Source organism: Bombus vosnesenskii, unplaced genomic scaffold (genome assembly GCF_011952255.1).
Source record: "Bombus vosnesenskii isolate JDL3184/JDL3185 unplaced genomic scaffold, Bvos_JDL3184-5_v1.1 scf7180000013267, whole genome shotgun sequence".
In the NCBI taxonomy this organism is placed as follows: domain Eukaryota; kingdom Metazoa; phylum Arthropoda; class Insecta; order Hymenoptera; family Apidae; genus Bombus; species Bombus vosnesenskii.
The window spans coordinates 4,982,595-5,004,897 of record NW_022882927.1 but is presented as its reverse complement, the minus strand read 5'-3'; the positions used below and the strand labels follow the sequence as shown (position 1 = coordinate 5,004,897).

At 28.5% G+C, this 22,303-nt stretch overlaps 5 protein-coding genes and 1 long non-coding RNA gene across 7 annotated transcripts; 3 read left to right on the top strand and 3 right to left on the bottom strand.

Moving 5' to 3' along the window:
* Positions 1 to 322: 322 nt before the first annotated feature.
* On the top strand, positions 323 to 4,576 carry LOC117230557 (leucine-rich repeat and guanylate kinase domain-containing protein-like). Its single transcript, XM_033488139.1, has 15 exons — positions 323 to 550; positions 644 to 871; positions 949 to 1,236; positions 1,305 to 1,603; positions 1,673 to 1,877; positions 1,943 to 2,146; positions 2,210 to 2,425; positions 2,480 to 2,633; positions 2,701 to 2,972; positions 3,043 to 3,312; positions 3,456 to 3,536; positions 3,598 to 3,762; positions 3,878 to 3,994; positions 4,082 to 4,248; positions 4,315 to 4,576. The coding sequence occupies exons 1-15, from the start codon at positions 536 to 538 to the stop codon at positions 4,430 to 4,432; spliced, it is 2,799 nt and encodes a 932-aa protein (XP_033344030.1). The 5' UTR covers positions 323 to 535; the 3' UTR covers positions 4,433 to 4,576.
* LOC117230555 (zinc finger protein 226-like) lies at positions 4,482 to 7,011 on the bottom strand. The gene is made up of 5 exons (XM_033488137.1): positions 6,332 to 7,011; positions 6,070 to 6,246; positions 5,560 to 5,981; positions 5,311 to 5,498; positions 4,482 to 5,248 (listed from the first exon to the last, which is right to left on the bottom strand). The coding sequence occupies exons 1-5, from the start codon at positions 6,981 to 6,983 to the stop codon at positions 4,831 to 4,833; spliced, it is 1,857 nt and encodes a 618-aa protein (XP_033344028.1). The 5' UTR covers positions 6,984 to 7,011; the 3' UTR covers positions 4,482 to 4,830.
* LOC117230554 (uncharacterized protein MAL13P1.304) lies at positions 6,996 to 12,437 on the bottom strand. 2 transcript variants are annotated; one of them, XM_033488135.1, is made up of 9 exons: positions 12,062 to 12,437; positions 11,610 to 11,974; positions 11,122 to 11,490; positions 10,898 to 11,014; positions 9,711 to 10,835; positions 9,453 to 9,630; positions 8,862 to 9,384; positions 8,652 to 8,772; positions 6,996 to 8,576 (listed from the first exon to the last, which is right to left on the bottom strand). In XM_033488135.1, the coding sequence occupies exons 1-9, from the start codon at positions 12,180 to 12,182 to the stop codon at positions 8,277 to 8,279; spliced, it is 3,219 nt and encodes a 1,072-aa protein (XP_033344026.1). In that variant the 5' UTR covers positions 12,183 to 12,437; the 3' UTR covers positions 6,996 to 8,276. The 2 variants fall into 2 exon arrangements, with proteins under 2 accessions (XP_033344026.1, XP_033344027.1); XM_033488136.1 differs by having other exon boundaries at positions 11,673 to 11,974.
* A 425-nt stretch (positions 12,438 to 12,862) lies between these two features.
* On the top strand, positions 12,863 to 15,094 carry LOC117230779 (serine/arginine-rich splicing factor 1B). Its single transcript, XM_033488552.1, has 3 exons — positions 12,863 to 13,287; positions 13,583 to 13,967; positions 14,832 to 15,094. The coding sequence occupies exons 1-3, from the start codon at positions 13,118 to 13,120 to the stop codon at positions 15,021 to 15,023; spliced, it is 747 nt and encodes a 248-aa protein (XP_033344443.1). The 5' UTR covers positions 12,863 to 13,117; the 3' UTR covers positions 15,024 to 15,094.
* Positions 15,095 to 16,474: 1,380 nt separating this feature from the next.
* Positions 16,475 to 19,537, top strand: LOC117230778. The gene is made up of 2 exons (XR_004492856.1): positions 16,475 to 18,621; positions 18,727 to 19,537. It is a non-coding gene; the product is annotated as an uncharacterized LOC117230778 (long non-coding RNA).
* Positions 19,538 to 20,347: 810 nt separating this feature from the next.
* LOC117230776 (dehydrogenase/reductase SDR family member 11-like) lies at positions 20,348 to 22,020 on the bottom strand. Its single transcript, XM_033488550.1, has 4 exons — positions 21,640 to 22,020; positions 20,986 to 21,250; positions 20,720 to 20,892; positions 20,348 to 20,627 (listed from the first exon to the last, which is right to left on the bottom strand). The coding sequence occupies exons 1-4, from the start codon at positions 21,772 to 21,774 to the stop codon at positions 20,454 to 20,456; spliced, it is 747 nt and encodes a 248-aa protein (XP_033344441.1). The 5' UTR covers positions 21,775 to 22,020; the 3' UTR covers positions 20,348 to 20,453.
* Between the last annotated feature and the right edge of the window lie 283 nt (positions 22,021 to 22,303).

The window sequence follows — 22,303 nt, the reverse complement described above, 5'->3', positions numbered from 1 at the left end:
ATTTACATTAGAAATTTAAAAATTATTCAAGAAAAATACATTTTACTTTATGAGTATAGCAAGTGAATTATCTTAAAAAAAATAAAAAAAGATTGTATAAAAGTATAATTTATTATAAAATAAATCTTATTTCATATTTAGGTAATTTTATTTCATTTTAACTTCTTGCCCTATATTTCTATGAAGAAGGAAAATTTTAATTCGGCTCTGTTGATTGGATGATGCGTGCACAATGTTACGTGCTAGCGCAAGGACCTTAGGAATTTGAAAGGAATTATGCTATTTGCAGCTCTGTCTAGAGTCCAGACCATTCAAAATTCCTTTTCGTTGGGAAGTTAATTCCTTGTATAGGGGTATTATTGTTATATAAATAACATTGTTATGAACAAACTTTATAACAAATTGCGGTTTCTTTACATAATTTGGTAGCCCTGTGTATATTCAGTTGTTAAGAAACAATAGAAAATTGTATATTAGTGGTTTATATGAAAATAATTTATCACAAAGATAAATAATTAATGTTTCAAGCAGAATAATGGATGAAAAAAGAGTAAAATTATATTTCTGCTCAAATTGATTAGTTTTATAAAATTAAAATTGATATCATTCATACAAAAATTAATTTCTATGCTTATAATTACAGTTTTCTTATTTGTTCTCTACCTCTGAACCACTACTTTCTCAAAATGCAATTGGTAGGATTTCTGTACCAAAGGCACCTTTGCAGAAGGATGATACAGTTATTGAAAATGATGATACAGATTTGCTATCACATAGTGATATGAGTTGGGAAACTATGGAGGATAGATATATGTTATTTGAAATTGCATCTAATGATTCTATATCAACTACTTCAAAGTCTTCATCCAATGTAAATTTTGCTTAATATAAAACTAATTTTATTTTATAATATAATTGGAAATAATTATAATTTATTCGTTTTCACAGTCGAATCTTTCATTTTCATTGCTTGATCAAATATCACTTTCAATAGATCAAAAAATAATACAATGTGCAACTGAAAACAACTGGAGTAGTTATGCTCTAGATATCAGTTTATGGGATGATGGTAGAGCACCAGTTATGAAATTAAGAAATCTTAAAGAAACATCATTTGATGATATAGAATTCTGTGGATATCTTACTGACAGACTAATAGGAGTTGGAAAATCATTTTTGACTAAATCTCCTGAAAATAGTCTTTATATATTAAGCAAATGTATTATGAGAAATATGGTATATTATTATATATGAAAAACATAATATTTTATAAAACAAATATGATGAAAACAACTTTTTTGCAGTCACTATCAAATATTACAATGTTAAGTTACCACCGTTACTTACAATATATTGATCTTGCATATAATTATATTACAAATTTATCACCCCTGGGAGGAGTCCCCTACTTAATGTATTTAAATGTAGCACATAACAGAATGAATACTATTCTAAATTTTTCACCTCCTTGGTATTTGACATATGTAAATTTATCATACAATTATATATCAAAAATGTATGATATCAGTGATTTCTGGAGTATTGTTCACTTGGATTTGTCACATAATGCAATTGAAACCATTACTGGTTTGCAAAATTTGAAGTTAGCATGCTTTTTCATGTAATTAAATAAAATATGACTTCATTTATACATTACGTATTTTATTTTTAGATATTTGAAATATTTAAATTTATCATATAACTTAATTGAGTACATTGAAAATTTGGATAGATTAAATATTCAAGAACTAAATTTAGAGGGCAACTGTATACTGTCATATAAATCCGCCATTCCTGGATATGGCATAAGTACTTTATCTGATTTGCGGAAATTATATTTAGGATACAATAAATTGTCTACTTTAGAATTTTTTAAGGTAATAATTCCATATTTAATAATTAGATGAATATTTAAACTGTAACAATGTGTTTAAAATTATAGGATGCATATAGTTTACGTGTGATAGATTTAAAGTTTAATAGAATCAATGATTTATTAGAATTATTAAATCTCACTGGTTTAATACAAGAAGTAGATTTTAGAGGTAATAGTTGCACAAAGTGGCCTAATTATAAAGCTGTACTTCTATTTTCCATACCAAGTATACAGATTATTGATGGTGTTAATGTATCTACTTCAGAAAAGGTATATAATCAAGTATTGATAATTATCAACTTATATAAATTATTAAAGAATTTATTTAAATAGATTGCTGCAGTTGCTCTATTTGCACCACCAGTAAATTTAACAGCTGCTCGCACTATAACAAAGCTAACTTTATTAGAGCAATTAAATATTCCTAAAATTGATCTTCATGTAACACCATATGATGAAGTGAGCCCACCTATAATAATACTCACAGGTCCAAGTGCAGTGAGAAAATTATCTTTGGCTCTTCATGCGATCCAAACATTATCAAAAAAAGTAATATTCTAATTCATTTTTAATATGTCGGATTAAAATAATAATTTATCACAGGTCCAATATTGTCAGTGGTATACAACAAAAAGCTCAGAAGATGAAAGTGAAAATCAATTTTACATTTTTGTAGACAGAGAAGAATTTAATGATATGTCTCGTCATGGAGAATTTTTAGCAATTCAAGAGAGATTAGGATACAGCTATGGATTTCGTTAGTTAGATAAATTAAATTTTCTATAAAAATATCTTCCAAGATGCTTTTATTTATATTTATATAGATCACAATCAAATTACTTCCTTAAAATTAAAAAATAAAATTGGTATAACACAAACGGATTTACATGCAACCATTCAAATGCTTAACCGGTATTCCAATAGTAGAGCAGTTCTTGTGCTCCCAAAAAATGAAGAAATCCACCGTGAATGGATACAAGAAAGGTTTTATGTTTATACATGTACTAAAGATAGTAAAGAAAATTTATTATCTGAAGAAAGTTCAGCAATACCCATAGGAAGTGATATAAATTTTATTAAAGAAATTTTAAATGATGTATGAACAATTTCATATCTTTATTATACCATTCATAGTGCTACAAATATTATTTTAAACTTGCTTATAGATTATAAGAGATCTTAAATTGCTTCCCAAAATTCCACTGGCAACAGAGACTGATGATAAAGCAACTCATAATACATTGGGGAATGTAACAATATTTGATGATGAAGCTGTGCAGGGTACAACAGAAATGAAAGACAAAACATCAAATTATATTAAATTTCAGGAACAAGACACTAATTCACATTTTGATGATAAAGGATTACGAGTATTGAGTTTATCTAGCACTATTTCCACTCAATCTTCCACATTTCATAATTTTATATTAATAAATTAAATAAGTAAAAATAACTAAATAAATAAATTTCATAATATGATTTCCGAAAACGCCTAAAAAATAGAAAATTTGAACACGGTCTTATTCATTAAAACGGGTCTTGATATAGGTGATTTTTTGAGAATACCGGATATTTTTAGGAAATCCGATACTTTCGCGAACTCGACCCAATCCGATGTGTTTCTGTTTCATTCCAACTATCGGGTTTCATACATTTTCTGGTTCTTGCATACCTCTATCTAACACATAATAGTTGTAAGTAATTTTATTTTTTTTTTTTAGGTAATTTTAGATGAGCATTCAAATGTTATAGTGGAAGATGAACAATTAAGGCGTAAAAGACATCAAGCAAAACTTTTGCAGCGTCGTAATACATTGATTCGAGGAATAGTACCTTTATTTACAGATGAACTTAGTGAATCAAGTGAAGAACTATTAACAAGAAGAGTTTGTATTGAATAATTTACTTTTCTTTCGACGGGCAGGGTGTCATTGTTTTCAATTAATATATGTATAAGATTATATAGGTATAAAATAATACAAATCTGTAATTTATTTTAAGTCGCCAGAAATGGAAAAACCAGAAGATATGAAAGATTTCTATACCGACTTGATATTAAAGTCAAGAAAAATGTATCTAGATCAACATGTGAATAAGCCTGGATTTTTTTCCTTAGTGGTAACATGTCTTCGATAAAAGTAAATTAAGAATGCCAAATTCATAATTTATCATTAGAAAAACTTTTATATAATCATCATTTTTCAGCTACTATCAGATGATTATTTTAAAGCATTTAACAAATTAATTAATTTTATTTATGAATTATACACAAATTATTCTTTTCAAGAACCTAAATTTTTAGCAGAACTTAATCATTTTTCAAAGATTGCTATTCCGGCAATGGTTGATCCCATTATTGATGAAATAAAACAGTAAGTTCCAATTTTTTTTTATATCAATTGCTATGTGTAATATCATTTGGATTTATTGATTTGTAGATCTTTATCAACGCCTATATTACAAAGAAGAACTTTGTTGAGAATGTATGGTGTTACTTCATGGAAGGATTTGATGCCCAGTCAAATAGTAGAAGATTTAACTGATGTTGCTGATTAGGTACAAGATAAATGTTCAGTTATAAAACTAGTTAATCCACTCATAATTCATTTTTTAAAGTTTTCATTTTACTGGTTATATGATTATCTTGTACAATGTATTTTATTGGTAACAGTCTGTTTTTAAATAGTAACATATATATTACAAAAAGTGAACACATTTTTTTAGAAATACTTTCATACAAGGAACTCTTAATTGACATAAGAATACATATTTATAATGGTTTTACTTATTTATGCAGAGTTGATTTATATATTATCCTGCTAAGTTTAAAAAATATGATAATAGTTACACATGTATATGATAAAAAATAATTAATTTGTTTAAAGCGTTTTTCAAGTATATTCTAATAAAGTAATTATTTGTTAGAAATCTGAAGTTTCTGTTTTAATGCTCAATCACATATGCATTTTATCAATAGAAGGAAGATTATTGCTTAAAAGTGATATATCTGATGGTTCTATGATTACATGTAAATTTGTATTATAGTTTGTACTTCCCAAGGATATTTTTTGGTCACTAAATGTAACTGCAAAGGAATTTTCGTCAATCTGAGGTAAAGAATTTTGTAGAAGTACAAATCTTGTTTGATTATCAATAATGTCTAATTTAGAACGATTCATTTGAATCCAAGTTTCTTGTAATACACTGTGTTCAGAATCTACCTTTTTTGATAGTTCATGATGTTCTGGTTCAACTTGAAGAAGTGTACATTGTGATTGTTTAAAATCAGATTCACTATTCACATTAGAATGATACTTCATATGATCATTTAAGCTTTTTTTCTGTTCAAATATCAAATTACAATGATTACATCTGAAAATGAAGTTATTAGGATAAGTATTATGTAGGAATTACAAGCTTTTAAATATACTTACTGGAATTGCGTTTCTTTAACTTTTTTTGCCTTATTTTCGTGTGGATCATGAATTTTTTGATGGGCAAGCAAATTATATCGTTCTGCAAAACGTTTTCCACACACTGTACAGCTATATGGTTTTTCACCTGTATGAACTCGCATATGCCTTTTCAAATGAGATGTTGAAAGCAAAGACAAATCACACATCTAAAACACAGAAATACTTAACTGTTTTGTATATTATGTTTCTATGCTAGTAATTACTTACTTGACACTTATAAGATTTTTTACCACTATGTGATAATCTGTGCATATTGTATGATGTATGGTGTATGAATCTTTTACCACACAGTTCACATTGATAGGGCATTTCACCGGTATGCATTGGTAAATGCCTCATAAGTGCTCCTTTTTGTGTAAAGCACTTTTTACAAAAATTACATTGAAATGGATTTATTCCATTATGCATTCCAACATGTATTTCCAATGCATGTTTATGTTTATATGCCTGACCACATTTTTCACACATGTATGGTCTTAATGTTGAATGAGTTTTCATGTGTGTTTTTAATTCAGTCGATGTTTTCCATACTTTACCACAAATAGGACAAGAATATTTTAATGATTTTAAATCATACTTTGGTATCTTTATTGATTTTATAGGTATTTTTATTGGGTCAACTGCTGACGCTATATATGTATTATAAAGATTTAAACAATAAGTAATAAATAGATAATTTTAAAAAAGGAACCTTATGAATAATAAATAAAATATCACCTGTTGTGTTCACAGTATTTTCTGTTATTTTTATAATATTTTCAACATTTTGTATTTGTAGTATATTGTCAGAAAATGTGGATTCTGCTTTTACAGTATTTTTTGATTCACTTTCAGGATCTGTCAGCGAAATACAGCTTTTTTCTGCAACATGAATTTTTAATGCATGTGTATTTCCTGCAAACAAATATCAACAAATATTTCTATATATTTGTTATTAATTTTATATTTATTTTTATTGATTTAAATAATCTCTCTTTACCTTGTGAATTAATATTACATGTATTACCACTATTAGTTAATGCCACTGAATTGTGAAATATATCATTTTTTAAAATTTCATCTTTTATGTCATCATAAATATTATAATCAAATGATTTTGTGCTATCTGCTTCATTATAATTGATTGTTCCCTTTCTTAAGTGTTTCTTTGCTTTTGTATTTGAAATACTTATATTTTGCAATATTGTATTATCTTGAACACATTGTTCTTGTACTATTTCCTCTACTTGAGTAACATTTTGTAAATTCAATACCTTCTTTAAGTTCTCATTACTATTATATAATTTTTTTGCTTCTAATGCTATGTTTGTACTGATATTCAATTTTGTACTATCGTACATTGATCGTTTAACATTTTTTCTTCTTTCACAAGCATGATATATTTTCAAAATCTCACAACGTATGTTTAAAACAGTTTTCTGTGCTTGTTCTAACATTTGAAACAAATTGTAACATTGTAGACAAATGTAAGGGTCTTGTAATTCAAAAGTAGCTATACGAAGTACTTGTGATACAAAATTTACTAACAATTCTCCTTGACGAGGAAAAGATGTAGAAAATATATTTACAGAAGATGAAGGATCAATTTTCATATCGCATATTGAGCAAAATATATTAGACATTGGCATCATTTTGTTTTACCATTAAAAGTTGATCAAAACGTTTAATTGATTATTAAACTCTTACTTTTACTTAACTCTTTTTTAATAGTATATGTTGTTACTTTATAATAAATAACAGATATAAATATGACCATTTTGTACGATAATCGTGTATTATTCTTTGACAGCGCATCTTAAATATAACCTTTACTATACTCCGCGACATAACATATCGATAATAATTTTATGTACGGGATAATTTTGATATCGTGCTGTGTCTCATACAATTGATAAAATATATTTAATGTTTGTTTCTTCAACTACAAGTCATAAATTATAAATTACAAAATATAATTCTTCATATTATTCCATAGTGGGACATGAAACACTACAAGCATTTAGCGGTGAAAAAGTAAAACTAATCGACATCTGGTAAAATTAAAAAATCCAAATTTCTTGATTCCTAAACAAAATTAGCGATACTAATCGCAGTAAAAATTTTCGCTGGTAGGTGGCATCACCATGTCCAAAATAGGGTACTTTTACAGATTTGATTTTTTCACCGCTAGATAATTGTAGTGTTTAGTAGCCCGCCAACTGGACAATTTTTTAAATCTGTTTAAAACTAAGTAACCAGCGAGATTATTTAAATAAAATTAATTTCAATTAATTCTACAGGTTCTAAACATCCGTTTGAGCTCTCGTAAGTTAAAAAATACTGCCTAGGAATCAAGAAGTTTATTCATTTTGCTGTTAATTCGAAATAATTCCATATGTATATACATTTCAAGCGCAAATATTTTAAGATTAAATGTTGAGAACGGTATGTTTATTAACTTCGGTGAATTTGTTTTTTTATGCTGTATAAGGATAATGGAAAATAGATACATGGTTCCATTAAAAAAAGTGGCAATGAACTTGAAATCTCATGAAACAACGATCATTGATAAATAATATTTCCACCATTGCACATGGTCCTTGAGATACCGTAAATTTATCCAGGAAAGTGTTTTCATACAACAATAAATAAGGCAGATACCTGGGTGATCCCATGTAGCTGAACTAGCCTGTGTTATAATTCTGCAATAAAATTTGTTGATACAGAAAATGTTTCTGTTTTTATTCATTTCATAAATAAAAATTCTGTACACAGTACATAAAATATCAACTACATTATGTAATGATTGTCTTTCTGGTCTAATAGATTAGATTATAATAAATAAACAAAAAGTTATTACATATACCATATTTTTCAAATATCTTTTTTTTTTGCTAAAAAGAAAGTATATTTATATATTTAATTATATAAATTTTAATTTAAAATTATTCTAATTTTAAAATTTGATCTATATCAGAATCTAAATCTGATATTTCTGATATAGATTCTGCATCTAAGGTATTAGACATTTTATCTCTTAAATTACGCGGTGCTGGTTGTGGTAGCGAATCATTCATTTCTTTAGAATTTGTTACAGATGCTTGGAATGGATTTACTAAAAGAGAATTTATACTAGTAGAATTTATTTGTTCGTTGCTCTTAATTTGATTCTCTTTATTTTGCATGTATGTTGAAGAAAATATTGTTTCAACTGATCCTACAGGCTTTTGTCTTACCATATTTAGCTGAAAGAAAATATAGTTTAAGTATAGTTTAATATCATTAAATACAACAAGTTTTGTAATACCTGGTTTTCTTACCTGTGCTTCAAGCTTTTTTGATATTTCCGCAATTTTATCACTTTGTGCAGTCCTTAATACAATATTATTTGAACCTTTATAATCTTCTGATTGAGACAAATGTTTTTGCTTGTCAAACATACTGCATAAACGCAAAATTAAAATTATTTATAAAATTACTATAGTACTATATTATTTATTTCCTACATTGAGCATAGATAATTTACGTACCTTGAAGAATTCCAATTACTGTCATTTAACTCTTCTTTGTCCGTAACATCATCGGAAGATGATTTTATACTTTCATTATTAGTTAAATCAAAAATAACTTTTTTTTTTGTCAAACTACTTGCTGAACCAGTTGTAGATTTTAGAACACTTTTATTATGTTTTGGAGATATGAAAATACTTTGTAAATCCTGTTGCACATTTGAATTATCTATACTACTGTTTTCAATAGATTTGTTATTAGCTAAATCTTTATCATTTGGTATTATCTTAAGAGTTTCAAGAGTAAATAAAGATCTCATTTTGTTGAAAGAATCTCTTCTTATTGAAATCTCTTGAGAATTTGTTGTATGTTGTATATTTTCCAAAGATTTTGAATTGGGAGAAAATTGTAATAATTTTTCTATACTTTCGTAATTTGCAATTTTTGTAGCTTTTGTAGGCATTGATTTATTTTCGAGTATATTTCTAGCAAAATCCTTATCTTCTGGTATAGAATGAAATTTATTTGATGTTGTTGCTTGCCCTAAAAAAAAATTATTGGAGTTATTTCTTTTCAGAGAAATTTATTCATATATGAATAATAGTAATTACCAGGATCATGTTGATGATTAAGGTCTTTTGCAACCATTGATTTAACAGTGATTATTGGTTTATGTAGAGGTGAGTTTTTAAATTGTTTCACATTTTCAGTAACCTTTTTCTTCTTAGATATTTTATTAAGAACTTCTTCAATTATCCTTAATTTAATCTGATGATATTTTGGAGTCTTCTGTGTTAAATTAAAAAAAATGATGTTAATATTTTTTACATAACAAATTACATAAAAAATTTAATATGCATTTGTCTTACTTTTGCAGTTAATTTGTGATGATGCTTTAAAATGTCCATTTTCTGTTTGAATGTTGCTTTTGGTATTCCTTGCCATTCCGGATCTACTCCTAAATCTCTTAATTTCTGTTCAAAAGTTTCCATTAAACTAGTTCGTAATCTTTTATAAAATGAACTATGTCCTGTTATTTTTTTAGGTAAATGCGTTTTATGTTCATGAAATGGGGAGTTATTGTGAATTGCAGTAACACTTTCTGTGCTTGAGTCAGAAACAAATGATTCTGAATTTGATGCAAATGATACATTGTCCTCTAAGGATTTTGATGTTTTCGTATTTTTACTGTTAGATAAAAACTCATCAGATATGCTTTTATTAAAAATATCCTGTGGCTTACTTGTGCCAAGTTCATCACTTTTTATAATTACGCGATTATATTTTGTGTGTTCATAATTATTTCCTTTTTCAGGCACTGAAATTTCTGTGTCTGAAATATTACTTGAACCGTAATACTCTAAATCCTTTTCAATAGTTTTCACAGGATTAAATATTGTATTATTTCTATTTTTTATATCTTTTTGCTTAATATTTCTTCTATTTTCATGAATAGTGGATTTGTTTCTGGAATTCGAAACTTTCTTTAAATGAGTATTTTCTACTGTTAATGGAAGCACTTTACTTGATAAACTTGAACTTATTGTAGTGTCTATCACACTATTTCCAACAGCAATTTGCTCAGTTTTTGTATTTGTACCATTTTGTTTTGAATTAGTTTCATCTGATGCTTTTAAAATTTCATTAAGTTTGTCTAATATTATAGGTGGACTACGTCTTCTCAGTGAATTATTTTCAAAATCTTTATTTTTTTCATTCAATTGTGAAACATTTATTTCCTGTGATAGAGATTGTAATTGTTTGCTTTGTTCCAATAAGATATCCAACTGATTCGCAGTTTGGCGTTCTAAATCGTTAACTTTTGTTTCATACTTGGCTTTCATATCATCAGCTGCACTTTGTGTTAATTTTAATTCTGCGATAAGACTCTCGATATCTTTTTGATGTTGATTCTCCAAATGTTCTATTTTTGATTTCCAATAATTTTCCTGAGCTTGTAATTTTGCACGCATACTTTCTATGTCTGGAGTAAGCTGTAAAATGTTTACAAAACAAATTAATAAAATTCATTTCATGAAAAGTATACTTTACTTACCTTGTCAAGTAATTGATTCTTTAGCTTTTGAAATTCTTTCTCTTGCTGATTTATGAATGTTTGGACGTTTGTTTCAGATGTGTGTTCATGCATGGTTTTTTCCTTTTGCCTTAAATTCTGTTGAAATATTGATGTGTGTATACATGTATACATATATATGAATATTTATATTATCATTTAAATCATTAGTAAGAAGTTTTCATATTTATTTACTTTATACATACATGTATTTCATCAAAAAGCATGGTCTTCAAATTTTTTATTTCTTCTTGATATTCTTTATACTCTGAATGTTCTTTAGATTTGTTACTATTGTATCTAAAATTTTCATTTTCACTCTCAGCTTGCCTTCTATTATAACTTAATATTTTTTCCTCTGGAATCCTTTCAGACTCATTCCTTATCACCTTTTCTGTTTCATTTAATCTTTCTTTTAAATTCTTTATTTCATTATGCAACTTCTCAGTTTCACTGCGATAGTGCTCATGTATGGGAGAAGCAGGCATGTATAACTCTGATGCATAAGCATGACGACGAATAATATGTGCACTTACAAACATAGGAGATATAAAAGATTTTGGACAATGTGGACACTAGAAAAATAAAATAGTTTAATAAAATTTTTGCATGATTAAAGCTATTTTTCTGTGGACAAAATGTTATTACAAAAATTATTTCAACAAGAATTAATACATATTCATAATTTTATTACTTTGTAAATTTCGCCATTAGTATCTCCAATTTTAGTTTCTATTAATTTACTTTTTTCCTTTACTTTCTCTTTCATATGTTTCACTACTTCTTCTAAAGCAGTTATTTCTTTTTTCAATTTAACATTTTCTTCAATTTTTGATCTTAGTTCATCTTTTAGTATAATTACACTATGATCTAAATATTGTTTACAATATAATAAATATTCAACTGCTAACTGTGCAAGACAAAAGAGTTTTACAAAGTTGGGATCTAAGATTTTAACATCGTATTCACTTTCTAAACAATAATCTATTACATTATTTATATTATCATCAATGGAATGGAAATCTCTTTCCCTTATAATTCGATCTATATCTATGTTACCTAGAATAAAAGGGAATTTTAAGTATGGATTAAATATATCTGTTTACAAATCATAATGGTAAAGAATATATTTGTTATACTGCGTACTTATACGATTCCAATCTACACGTGTTCTGGATCTATGCATATTGAAATAAAATCCAGATTCTTTTGCCAATTTTGGAAAATCATGACACCATTTGGTGCCAATACGAAATGAAAATGCCATTACTGTATTTACAAGTCTGTTGATGCCTATTCACACATTACTTCTAGCTACTATTTCATAACTATTAATTAATTAGAAATACAATATTATAAAAAGTGGTAAACGCAAATTGTGTCATTAACTTCATGATTCTGGTATTTACAAATATATAACACTACTTATTGTTTTTATACATCTTGGAGGTTAGAAGAAAACATAAACAAAATTTAACAGATATGATATATCTAGAGAGTACTATCTATTTCAGTTATGTCTATAGATTTCATTCATTTGTACATCAAATGTTTTCAATGGGATTTAATTTCAAAACGTGTGGAATGAATCAAATATTCAAATAAAATATTTAAATAAAATTATTTTTTTAATAATTTAATTATACAACTAAAAGTATTAGAATTGTTTCATACTCAAATTCTAATAAATTATTTGTATATCTAAAAAATTTTAGATTGACAATTTTTGAAATTAAATAAATATTAAGTGGAATATATGATTTATTTAAAAAAATGGGAAATGGTCGAAGAAATATTATATATAAAACATAATGTTTGATTTCTAGATACTTGAGAAATTCATATATGTTTTATCAAGAAATAAATTAATTTAACTAATTCTATATATTTGAAATACATAATTGAAGGAAGCTATATTTTAAAAAATTAGATTACTGATCGGTGAGAAAAAAGGCAAATAATATATAGAATATGATATATAATTGATTGTTAATTGTAGAAAAATATTTGATTGGTTCGTTCAGGTTTCTTTAGTGTTTGTGGTTTTCTGTGTTTCGTGATTACGCTCCTCTTCGACTAGTACCACCATCTTGTTTATTTCATCAATGAAGAGAGTGTAAGACTTAAAAGACGATTAGAAATTTTTTAAAGTGGTTTTTATTTGTGTCTTGAAAACAATAAATTGTAACAAAAACTGTGAATATGTCTCACGGTGGTAGAAATGAATGTAGAATTTACGTGGGCAATTTACCCCCTGATATAAGAACGAAAGACATTCAAGATCTTTTCTACAAGTTCGGTAAAGTTATTTTCGTTGATTTAAAAAATCGCAGAGGACCACCGTTCGCTTTCGTTGAATTCGATGATCCAAGGTACCTTCCATAACTTATGATTCTATAAAAAATTTTTTATTTTTTAGATGTAGTTATACAATACTGGATTGTTCCGTAATATATATCCTTATTGTTCTATAATACTTTTTTTTTTCATTAAATGAGAAAATATCTTTGTTTGAAAATTCCAAGTTTGTAATTTTATTAAGTTAGAAATGATTAATTTCATATTAAGAAATATATGATTTTTATTATATATGTGAAACTTGATGTTGACATCTTAATGTTACATAAAAATTACACAAGAATTGTTACTATAAGTAATCTCTTTCAGAGATGCTGAAGATGCAGTACATGCAAGAGATGGATATGATTATGATGGTTATAGACTACGTGTTGAATTTCCAAGAGGTGGTGGTCCCAGTAATAATTTTCGCGGTGGTCGTGGAGCAGGCGACAGTGGAAGAGGTGGTCGAGGTGAAATGAGTAACTCTCGAGGACGTGGCCCACCTGCTAGAAGGTCTCAATACAGGGTCCTTGTTACTGGTTTACCTCCTTCTGGTAGTTGGCAAGATTTAAAGGATCATATGCGTGAAGCTGGTGATGTGTGCTTTGCTGATGTTTATAAAGATGGTACTGGAGTTGTTGAATTCTTACGGTATGAAGATATGAAGTATGCTGTGAAGAAGTTAGATGATTCAAGATTTAGGTCTCATGAGGTATAATGATGCCATTATCCTTAACTCTTTGCGCTCAACGATTTTTTCAGTCGGACAAAGTAGCAACTTGAAATGATATTGCGCATATGTAACAAGTGTCTTATAGGTAACATAAAATGGTCTTACTAAAATGGCCTACAAATTAACACGTTGACGCCAGCGTCGATATTCAGGGTTTCCTCTGTGAGGTGGCGCCCAAATGCACAGTCTGCTTCGTGGGGCGGTGCAGCATCAGATTAGATTGTTCAACACGATTGCAATTTTTCAACTTTGACCTCAATTTATAGCAAAATTACAAAAGCTATATCATTCCTGTTGGGTTCAATGAATTCCATGGACTTCAACTAATACATTGCTATACAATAGTTTAGCAATATCAATTTGCATATATCTGTAAATATTAAGTAAAGCTGACGGGTCCAGCTTTGGTCCTAATTTTAAAGTATTCTTTTTGATTTTGATTTATATATAAATTTATATATTTATTGATTTGATTTTGAGCTATATATAAACTATAATACTTTTGCCATGATCGTCGAATCCGAACTAATGTTGGAGACGTTGTCAGAATTATAGTTTCGGTGGAATTTGAGATGAAATATTTTACCTCCATTTTAAAGTGTAACACTTTACACTTCTTAATAAAGAACATAAAGAGCTAAGGAACCTATTTATGAACCAATACTGTATTTTCATCAATTAGAGATGTCGAAATCTAGAATAAACAGAGGTTGTTGCTTTTCACTTATCTCTCGAGTTACCACATGAAACGCCGTGGCGACTGAAAATCGCGTCTCGAGCGCAAAGGGTTAATACTTTTTATATTTGTACACTATTTTTACATGACTTTATTTTTGTTTATAGGGTGAAGTAGCTTATATTCGAGTGAAAGAAGATCATAACAGTGGCGATAGGGGACGTAGTGAAGATAGGGAGAGAGGTCGGAGTCATTCACGAAGCTATAGCCCACGGCGTCGTGGTTCACCTACCTATTCACCATTGCGACGTAATTACTCGCGATCAAGATCTCGTTCCAGATCTCGTTCATACGACTAGTGTGTACGTATATGTTTCACATGGTAATATAAGTAAAGGCTTATCAATATTTGCTTTACCATGTTTCATTATTACTGATTTGAATTTCACTTAAAGACACCTTCCAATCCAAACCAATTTTGTATAAATTACAAAATTATTCCTGTGTTGCTTGAATTTAATAATTGTATTATACCTAATGTATAGTTAGAGCACGGTTCATTTTACATATACTAAAACTGTTTTATCAAAGACCTTGTTGCTATCAATTCAAAGATTTCTAACTTGTGTAAACCTGAAAGAGTAGATTTTTCAACAGTAAATATTAACCAAGTTTTATCTTAATTTTTTTGTCTTGAAAAAGGGGAATCGTGCTCATATTAATTGCATATTACTGTTCAAGATATACTGATTAGAGTTACTTTTATGTTTAAAAATACATTCCTTTATATTTTGCAATTTGTTTTGTCACTACAACTATATTTAAAATATGTAACAATTTTGAAATATTACAAATGAGGATCTAAGAGGAAGTAACTCATATTACTTCAGTGATTTAATCAATGTTCACATTGGTGAATAGTATTTGTTGTACAGCTGCCAATATAATCTATGTTCGATGTGAATGCCTTCATTTATTGATTTAACACATGATCATTCACATTGTACTGTATGATATTTATCATTGGTAGCTCTACTATAAAACTTGATGTGAACATAGCCTTTGTTTTTTCACATTTATTTAATCACATTTGCAGTGATAAATACAGCACATTTTATAGCATATGTAACATGGAATTTTTTTAAGCTTCTAATGCTGAATGCTTATCATATAAGTTCATAAAGCTAACATTTTTCTTATTGTTAACAGCTGAAAATTATTGTGCATATAAATTAAAATGCTAAATAATAGATAATGAGGAAAACGTATATTTTTAACACTCATATATGTTATGCAAGATAAAATACAGTATATTGCATAATGGATATTGTATTCAATACTTGATCAAAACATTTTTTACTGTAATTATTTGCTATAGGAATTCTAAAATTTTTTTTTTCCGCCATATATAATTCCATTTGATATTTATTATCCTATAAATTTTATGGATTTGGATTTTAAAACATTAATTTAATGAAATATATTAAAAGGAATTATTGAAAAGTATAAATTCTTACAAACAATTAATGTATGAATAAATACATCAAAGTTGTCTACACGGCTCGTCGTCGTTTAAGTTACCACGCAAATTTAAGTACGATAATTTTGGCTATCTAGTGATGACAATACAAAATATTATATTTGCTGAAAATATAACACTTAATACGTAGATAATGTAATACATCGATACTCGTCAACGGATAGTGCATATAGGACATAATATTTAATAAATATAAGCAAAAGATTTATTTTTTACTAATAGATTAATATTCATAAGACCAATTTGCTTTGGGGGGATATATATATATATATATATATATATATATATATATATATATATATATCATTTATTATGCACTGATATTGTTCATTCGGTATAATAATTAGCTTAAAATGTTTTATGTATTTGAGTGTTCTTTAACGACGATCATTGGGCCATTTGTTTGGTTTGATAAAAAGAACTGTGTGTTATGTATCACTTTAAAGTGAAAAATCAAACAACTCATACTGAAATTATTATTAAGACCATAACAATATGTTTGTTACAATTATTTGGATGTTTGTGAAATATGGAATTAAATTTTAAGTTATACACGACATATCTGGAGAGAAATGTGTTTTTATGATGAAATGAGTCATTTGGAAATTTGTTACACATTTCTCGTTTAACGTTTTCCTTTTAAAAATTACACAGACTAATTCTTGAAATTTTGCAATACATGCCTAAACTATAGAATTTTCAATCATAAATTAAAGATGTTGAAGGAAAACAATGATTTCGTGTATTCTTGAGAACATTATTATTGCAAATTGATCCTGTGATATTTGTGTCCTTTTTATGTTATTTACATTCATTCACTAAATATAAAAATGTGAAAATTTAAATTTAATGTAAGCAAATATGCATTGTTTTGTATAGTATTTGCTCAATTTATAAAACACTACTCAAATATTGTAAGTCACAGGGATTACATTTGCAGTGATAAATTTTATATATAATATTAATGCATATTGTATAAGGGACTAATGTATTTTTTCTTCTTTTGTATATTGGATTGGATTGTAACACAATGAATGAAAAACTGAAATCGACACGATCTTACTTCTTGGATGGATATAATACACATTCGCTTGACGGTGGGATGAGATGGAATGCGTTTTGGATGGATTTATGTATGGAGCATATATTATAAAAAAGGATTAAGAGAATGCAAAAATAATGAGGCATTAAGGATACTTTCAAGAGGAAATTCAGGATCAGGAATTCAGGAAAGGAATTGGATGAAAGACACAATCCGTTTCATTCAAGGATTCTCAATTAGCTGGATTTTCATCAGAAAACGTTGGCAAATCCATTACAAGGATTCAATATATTTTTCTCTTTCGAATCGTTAAACAAACGTAAAAAAAATTATTTAATCGTGACATAGCAGTGCTTCTGCGTTGACAAACTAAACGGAAAAAAGATAATAATACCGTAATTGAAAAACGCAGAATGAACATCTTCGACATATTACGTGGTTGTAGTATAGATTTCTTAATCGTTTCAGTGTTTCAGTTCTATTACAATTACGCGTACATAAAGCGAGAAAGAAAGAGAGTGATTTTTGCAATTTTTTTATTACGTTCTGTACGATCTAAAAAAGAGCAAACAAACTGGTAATGGAATGTCAACATTGCAAAAGTTTTATTTTATATGAAAGTACTCGCTTATAGCTTCGTATGTCAGATGTTCGTAAGTCGAGAATTATTTTTATTATTACCGACATGATAACTTTGATTCTCATTCTCAAAGAGAAACTCTATTAACCAGAAATATATCATAATTCTCACCCATCGGCGTTCAGTGATCGATGATTCGCGAAAACTTACACGGAAAGAATATAAGACTTGGTGACTGATTCAACGCGAGAAAATCGATTCGGTTGAGAAATTTTCCTCGTTTCTTGTTCGACTTGTGCAAATATAATCGTTAGCATAGGCGGTATACCATATCGAACTATCTAACTCCGTGATTAGCGTTCCTCAGGATCATGGAGAACGAACAAGTGGTCCTCTGAGAAAAAATTCGCGTTGCAAAAAATATTGTGTTCTCACGGGTTTGCCTTCTACCTCGTGATCGAAAATCGTCCGATTGCTCTTCCTCTCGGTTATTTCGATTTTTTTATTGCATATTTCGATTGATCGTGACACCGTGTGTATATACAATTTGTATACGTGTGCTACATATGTATAGTAAGAACTTCACCTTGTTCGTCGGGACTTGATGCGCGGTGCAAGAGGATATTAACGTTTGGGTTGGAAAATAAGACGAATACTTCATCTTATAACAAGAACCTGGCTCTCCCTAGTTGTAGAGGATCTCCCGGGACGAAAACGAAAAATAAATGATAAAACAGAAAGACAGGATTCGGCAGAGATACGGTGTGTTGGATTAGGATGCTGACAGGATATAAAGTTAGTGTTCATGATGGATATTTTGGATAAACGGATAAATTGGCTGGAAATATTCTACTTGGATTCTATAAATAAACGGATTACTTGGATCTTTTGACCGGACAGAATATATACGCCGTGTTCATGCCGTTTGGATGGAGTTGGATTATCGAAATGTCGATAAATTATATAAAAAAAAAGAAAGCAAAACTTGTGGCTGTGCTCGTTTATACGTCAAATAGGTTTCATGGATTATAATCGCCTAGGTCAGATACGGGATTTGGACTTGCACTTGTCGGGATCAATACAGGAATTAAAAAAAAAAGTATATATAAATAATAAATAAAAATAGTCGGATATCTCATTTTTCGGATAACACACGGATGATCGAAAACGGATGATTCGCACACACTCGCTGTAAGGTATTTGTTCAAGTTTAATATCTCTGACGTTCCTTCGATATATATACATTTGTTCTGCATGCAATTCTTCTAAACGATACCAAAAATGCCCTGTCAAAGAATCAGAAAAATGATATTAGAGAGATCCACCTTTTTGAGAGACTAACTTAAAATGTGTGTAACAGATATAATATTTCGTCTGTTTGAAAGATCTGTTTTAGTGTGGTTACATTAATCATTCATCACCATCCTTATGTTCAGCTTACACACCTATATACGTATATAGACACAGATATTTTTCAATCCTGAAAACAGAAGTTTCTCTCACAAAATTATTGACAAGAGTGAATGTCCGTTTCCTGATAGTAGTATTAACTATTCCTTAATAGTTACCCAGTTACCCAGTCACCCTGTTCAATTAGAGACCTTCGCATTTACGTTTGTTACTTCACGACGATAAGAGGAATTTTATAAAACTCCTGATCGTCAATGTCTGTTTCAGGAAGCAGGAATAAAAGATGTTTGATTGTTTTATTGCTGATAGTGTTTCTGGATATATCCTGAATTCCTTTCCTCAACTAATGTTTATTGTTAAAAAAGTAATATATTTTTATAATTTAGTACACAACTAATATTGATCGATCTTACATTTCTTTTCATGTATTTGTACAAGGAAGCAAGAGGGAAATATACGTGAGTATGGATTCACCCTCTTTCGCGAATTATTTTCTTCTAAAGTTCAAATGAAATACATGATATTAAAAACATGATATTACAAGTTTAATAAAAGCAAAAAATATATTTTCTAATAAGAATGGTCTAAGTATACTTTTTTTTATGTTAAAAAAGAATATTTTATTTAAATATTTGTTACGTATAATAAAAATCGATTGGTACTAACAAAGTGTGAAGAAATGTTTCCCAATGTCTATAATAACAAAGAAATTTAGGTAAGTAATACGAAAAAGAAGAAAATGTGATATTATTAATCTATTGTCAGTTCTGTTCAGATGATCCATCAAGGATCAATAGGAGGGCAGAATTCCGCTGCTTGGATTTATGAAGTAATGGTTTTGTAAGATCGGTTGTATCCAATATTATTGCAATTAATATTTGTTACAAATATTCTACATATATTAGATATATATATCTAATATATTTAATTTTATTATTTCATAAATATAGTAATTTTATTTTCTTTCTTATCATATATCTTATCATATCTTTGTTACACGATCAATGAATAAATTATTTTTCTTCTTGATTCTGAGTTGTTTGTAACAGCCTTTGATCAATACAAATATCTTATGAAGCAATATTAAACTTTATGAAGAAAGACTGATTTGTATGTATGTATATATTGCAAAAATTTTTATTTGTTATATTTACAAGCGTTAATTATCACGTTTTACATTAAACAGTTAGTAAAATAATCGATATGATATCTTTCTTTTACATCGCTTCACGGATTGGTGAGACAACTATTTCTTTGATGAGTACTGAGTCAGGAGATTGTAACGCAAAGAGAACACAATCAGACACATCTTTGGGTTTTAAAGCCATACGAGGATTTTCCTTTAACCATTGAGCAGTCATCTCACTCTCCACCAAACCAGGACAAATTGACTATAATAAAAAAACATATACAGTAATCATCAAGAATAGAATTTCAAGGATAGTAGCTGCAGAAGCAAGAATAAACATAGTAGGACACTTACAATGACTTTGATGTTAGATTCAAGTTGTGCTAATTCAGATCTAAGGCTTTCTGTCAAGAAATTCAAAGCAAATTTGCTGGCTATGTAAGCTGGGGATATTGGACGATCACAATTAATTGGTGCTTTCAACCAAGAAGCATCATTAATGTTTACAATAATACCATTGTCAATTCCTGTAGAATAAAATAATAAGAGAATACGAAAAATTTGCATCCTGGACACTGAAGCATACTTCTTTGACTTCTTTACATTTTAGAAATACCTACCCTTCTTCTTCATTAACTTCAGAGCTTCCTTGGTCATCCAAGTCAATCCAAGGAAGTTTACATCAAACATTTTCTTCCAGTCTTCCATTTCACCAGACTGTAGTGAGATATCTATGTTATTAGCAGCGTTATTGATGAGGATGTCTATGGCTCCTAAATTCTTTTCAACCCATTCCAAAACACGCAGGATGTCATTCTGATTGGAAAGGTCACACTGTAGAGGAAACAGTTTTCCAGGCTTCGACTTTAGTTCCTCAGCAAGTGCCTGTTTAGAATTAGGGTTAATAACATTTGAATTCTATATAATTATTCTATAAACAAAGACGTAAAGATACAAAAGAAAAGAAATTGTTTTAAATCTACGTTTATCTAAATGAAACATTTTGCGATTTATGTAAAATTAAACAACACTATTGAACATTGAAGATATGATCATGGACCACAGTACTTCTATGTAGAAGAAGGTAAAAATGCTGAATAGAATGAAGAGTGAAGTTGCCTTAAATCTACTAACAATAAATAGGTGATGAAATATTTTTGAAGCTCACAATGAGAAATGAAGATGACTTTTTTTTTATAGTAATGAAATTTTATTTATTATGAAGTTGTACTACTTGTTACTTGTTCAAAGAATAATTTTTACAAGAAGCATACCTTTACTTTGTCAACTTGTGAGGCAATGCCAATAACTTTCATTCCTTTGCCAACCAGACATTCTGCTAGGCATTTGCCACTGCTACAGTTGGCTCCAGTAATCAAAGCAACTTTGTCAGCCCAACGTTGTTCCATGATGATGTGTTTGATTTGTGTGATTATACGAGAAAGAACTGTGGAATTGAAGTTACAAAATGTATCTGCATTTTAAAGCACTGGCGCCTCTTTTTATACCGGAGTAAAATTGTGGCCCAAGATTACCGAGGTCGCGTTAATCTTCAGACAGACAGAAATATATCAGTCAGCTTTTCTTCGACCATGGGTACTATGTAGGTTGTTCTTATATTGACATTTGAAACGATATTGCATTATTTGCAGGAAACTGTAATAATAAATCATGCAGGATATTGATACTTTTATGATGCTAGACAGTTTATTACAGATAGGATGTGTTTTGATATAAGACACTTTCCTTGAGAAATAAATTTTGCGTAATTATCTGTAGTACTTAACTTTTTTCTTTTAATATATATGAATTGGAAAAGCAAAATATATGAATTGACAAAATAACGGTGATCTTACGATAATAAAATAAAATCGTATAATCAATTTTATAAATGTCTTTATCGAATGTTATACTGCATGAGATATTAGAAATTTATGA

What these genes read in the sequence shown, in the direction of transcription:
- LOC117230555 (XM_033488137.1), bottom strand. Translation starts at nt 6,983, where the DNA reads ATGATGCCAATGTCTAATATATTTTGCTCAATATGCGATATGAAAATT. An exon ending in ATGTAATATTAATTCACAAG is followed by an intron (nt 6,247 to 6,331) that starts GTAAAGAGAGAT and finishes ATTTGTTTGCAG; the next exon opens with GAAATACACATGCATTAAAA. An exon ending in AAAAATCTTATAAGTGTCAA is followed by an intron (nt 5,499 to 5,559) that starts GTAAGTAATTAC and finishes TCTGTGTTTTAG; the next exon opens with ATGTGTGATTTGTCTTTGCT.
- LOC117230554 (XM_033488135.1), bottom strand. Translation starts at nt 12,182, where the DNA reads ATGGCATTTTCATTTCGTATTGGCACCAAATGGTGTCATGATTTTCCA. An exon ending in TGTAGATTGGAATCGTATAA is followed by an intron (nt 11,975 to 12,061) that starts GTACGCAGTATA and finishes CTTTTATTCTAG; the next exon opens with GTAACATAGATATAGATCGA. An exon ending in TAATCATCAACATGATCCTG is followed by an intron (nt 9,385 to 9,452) that starts GTAATTACTATT and finishes ATTTTTTTTTAG; the next exon opens with GGCAAGCAACAACATCAAAT.
- LOC117230557 (XM_033488139.1), top strand. An exon ending in CTACTTTAGAATTTTTTAAG is followed by an intron (nt 1,878 to 1,942) that starts GTAATAATTCCA and finishes TTAAAATTATAG; the next exon opens with GATGCATATAGTTTACGTGT. An exon ending in AAGAACTATTAACAAGAAGA is followed by an intron (nt 3,763 to 3,877) that starts GTTTGTATTGAA and finishes ATTTATTTTAAG; the next exon opens with TCGCCAGAAATGGAAAAACC.
- LOC117230779 (XM_033488552.1), top strand. Translation starts at nt 13,118, where the DNA reads ATGTCTCACGGTGGTAGAAATGAATGTAGAATTTACGTGGGCAATTTA. An exon ending in GTTGAATTCGATGATCCAAG is followed by an intron (nt 13,288 to 13,582) that starts GTACCTTCCATA and finishes AATCTCTTTCAG; the next exon opens with AGATGCTGAAGATGCAGTAC. An exon ending in CAAGATTTAGGTCTCATGAG is followed by an intron (nt 13,968 to 14,831) that starts GTATAATGATGC and finishes TTTTGTTTATAG; the next exon opens with GGTGAAGTAGCTTATATTCG.
- LOC117230776 (XM_033488550.1), bottom strand. Translation starts at nt 21,774, where the DNA reads ATGGAACAACGTTGGGCTGACAAAGTTGCTTTGATTACTGGAGCCAAC. An exon ending in CACAAGTTGACAAAGTAAAG is followed by an intron (nt 21,251 to 21,639) that starts GTATGCTTCTTG and finishes AATTCTAAACAG; the next exon opens with GCACTTGCTGAGGAACTAAA. An exon ending in AATCTAACATCAAAGTCATT is followed by an intron (nt 20,628 to 20,719) that starts GTAAGTGTCCTA and finishes TTTTTATTATAG; the next exon opens with TCAATTTGTCCTGGTTTGGT.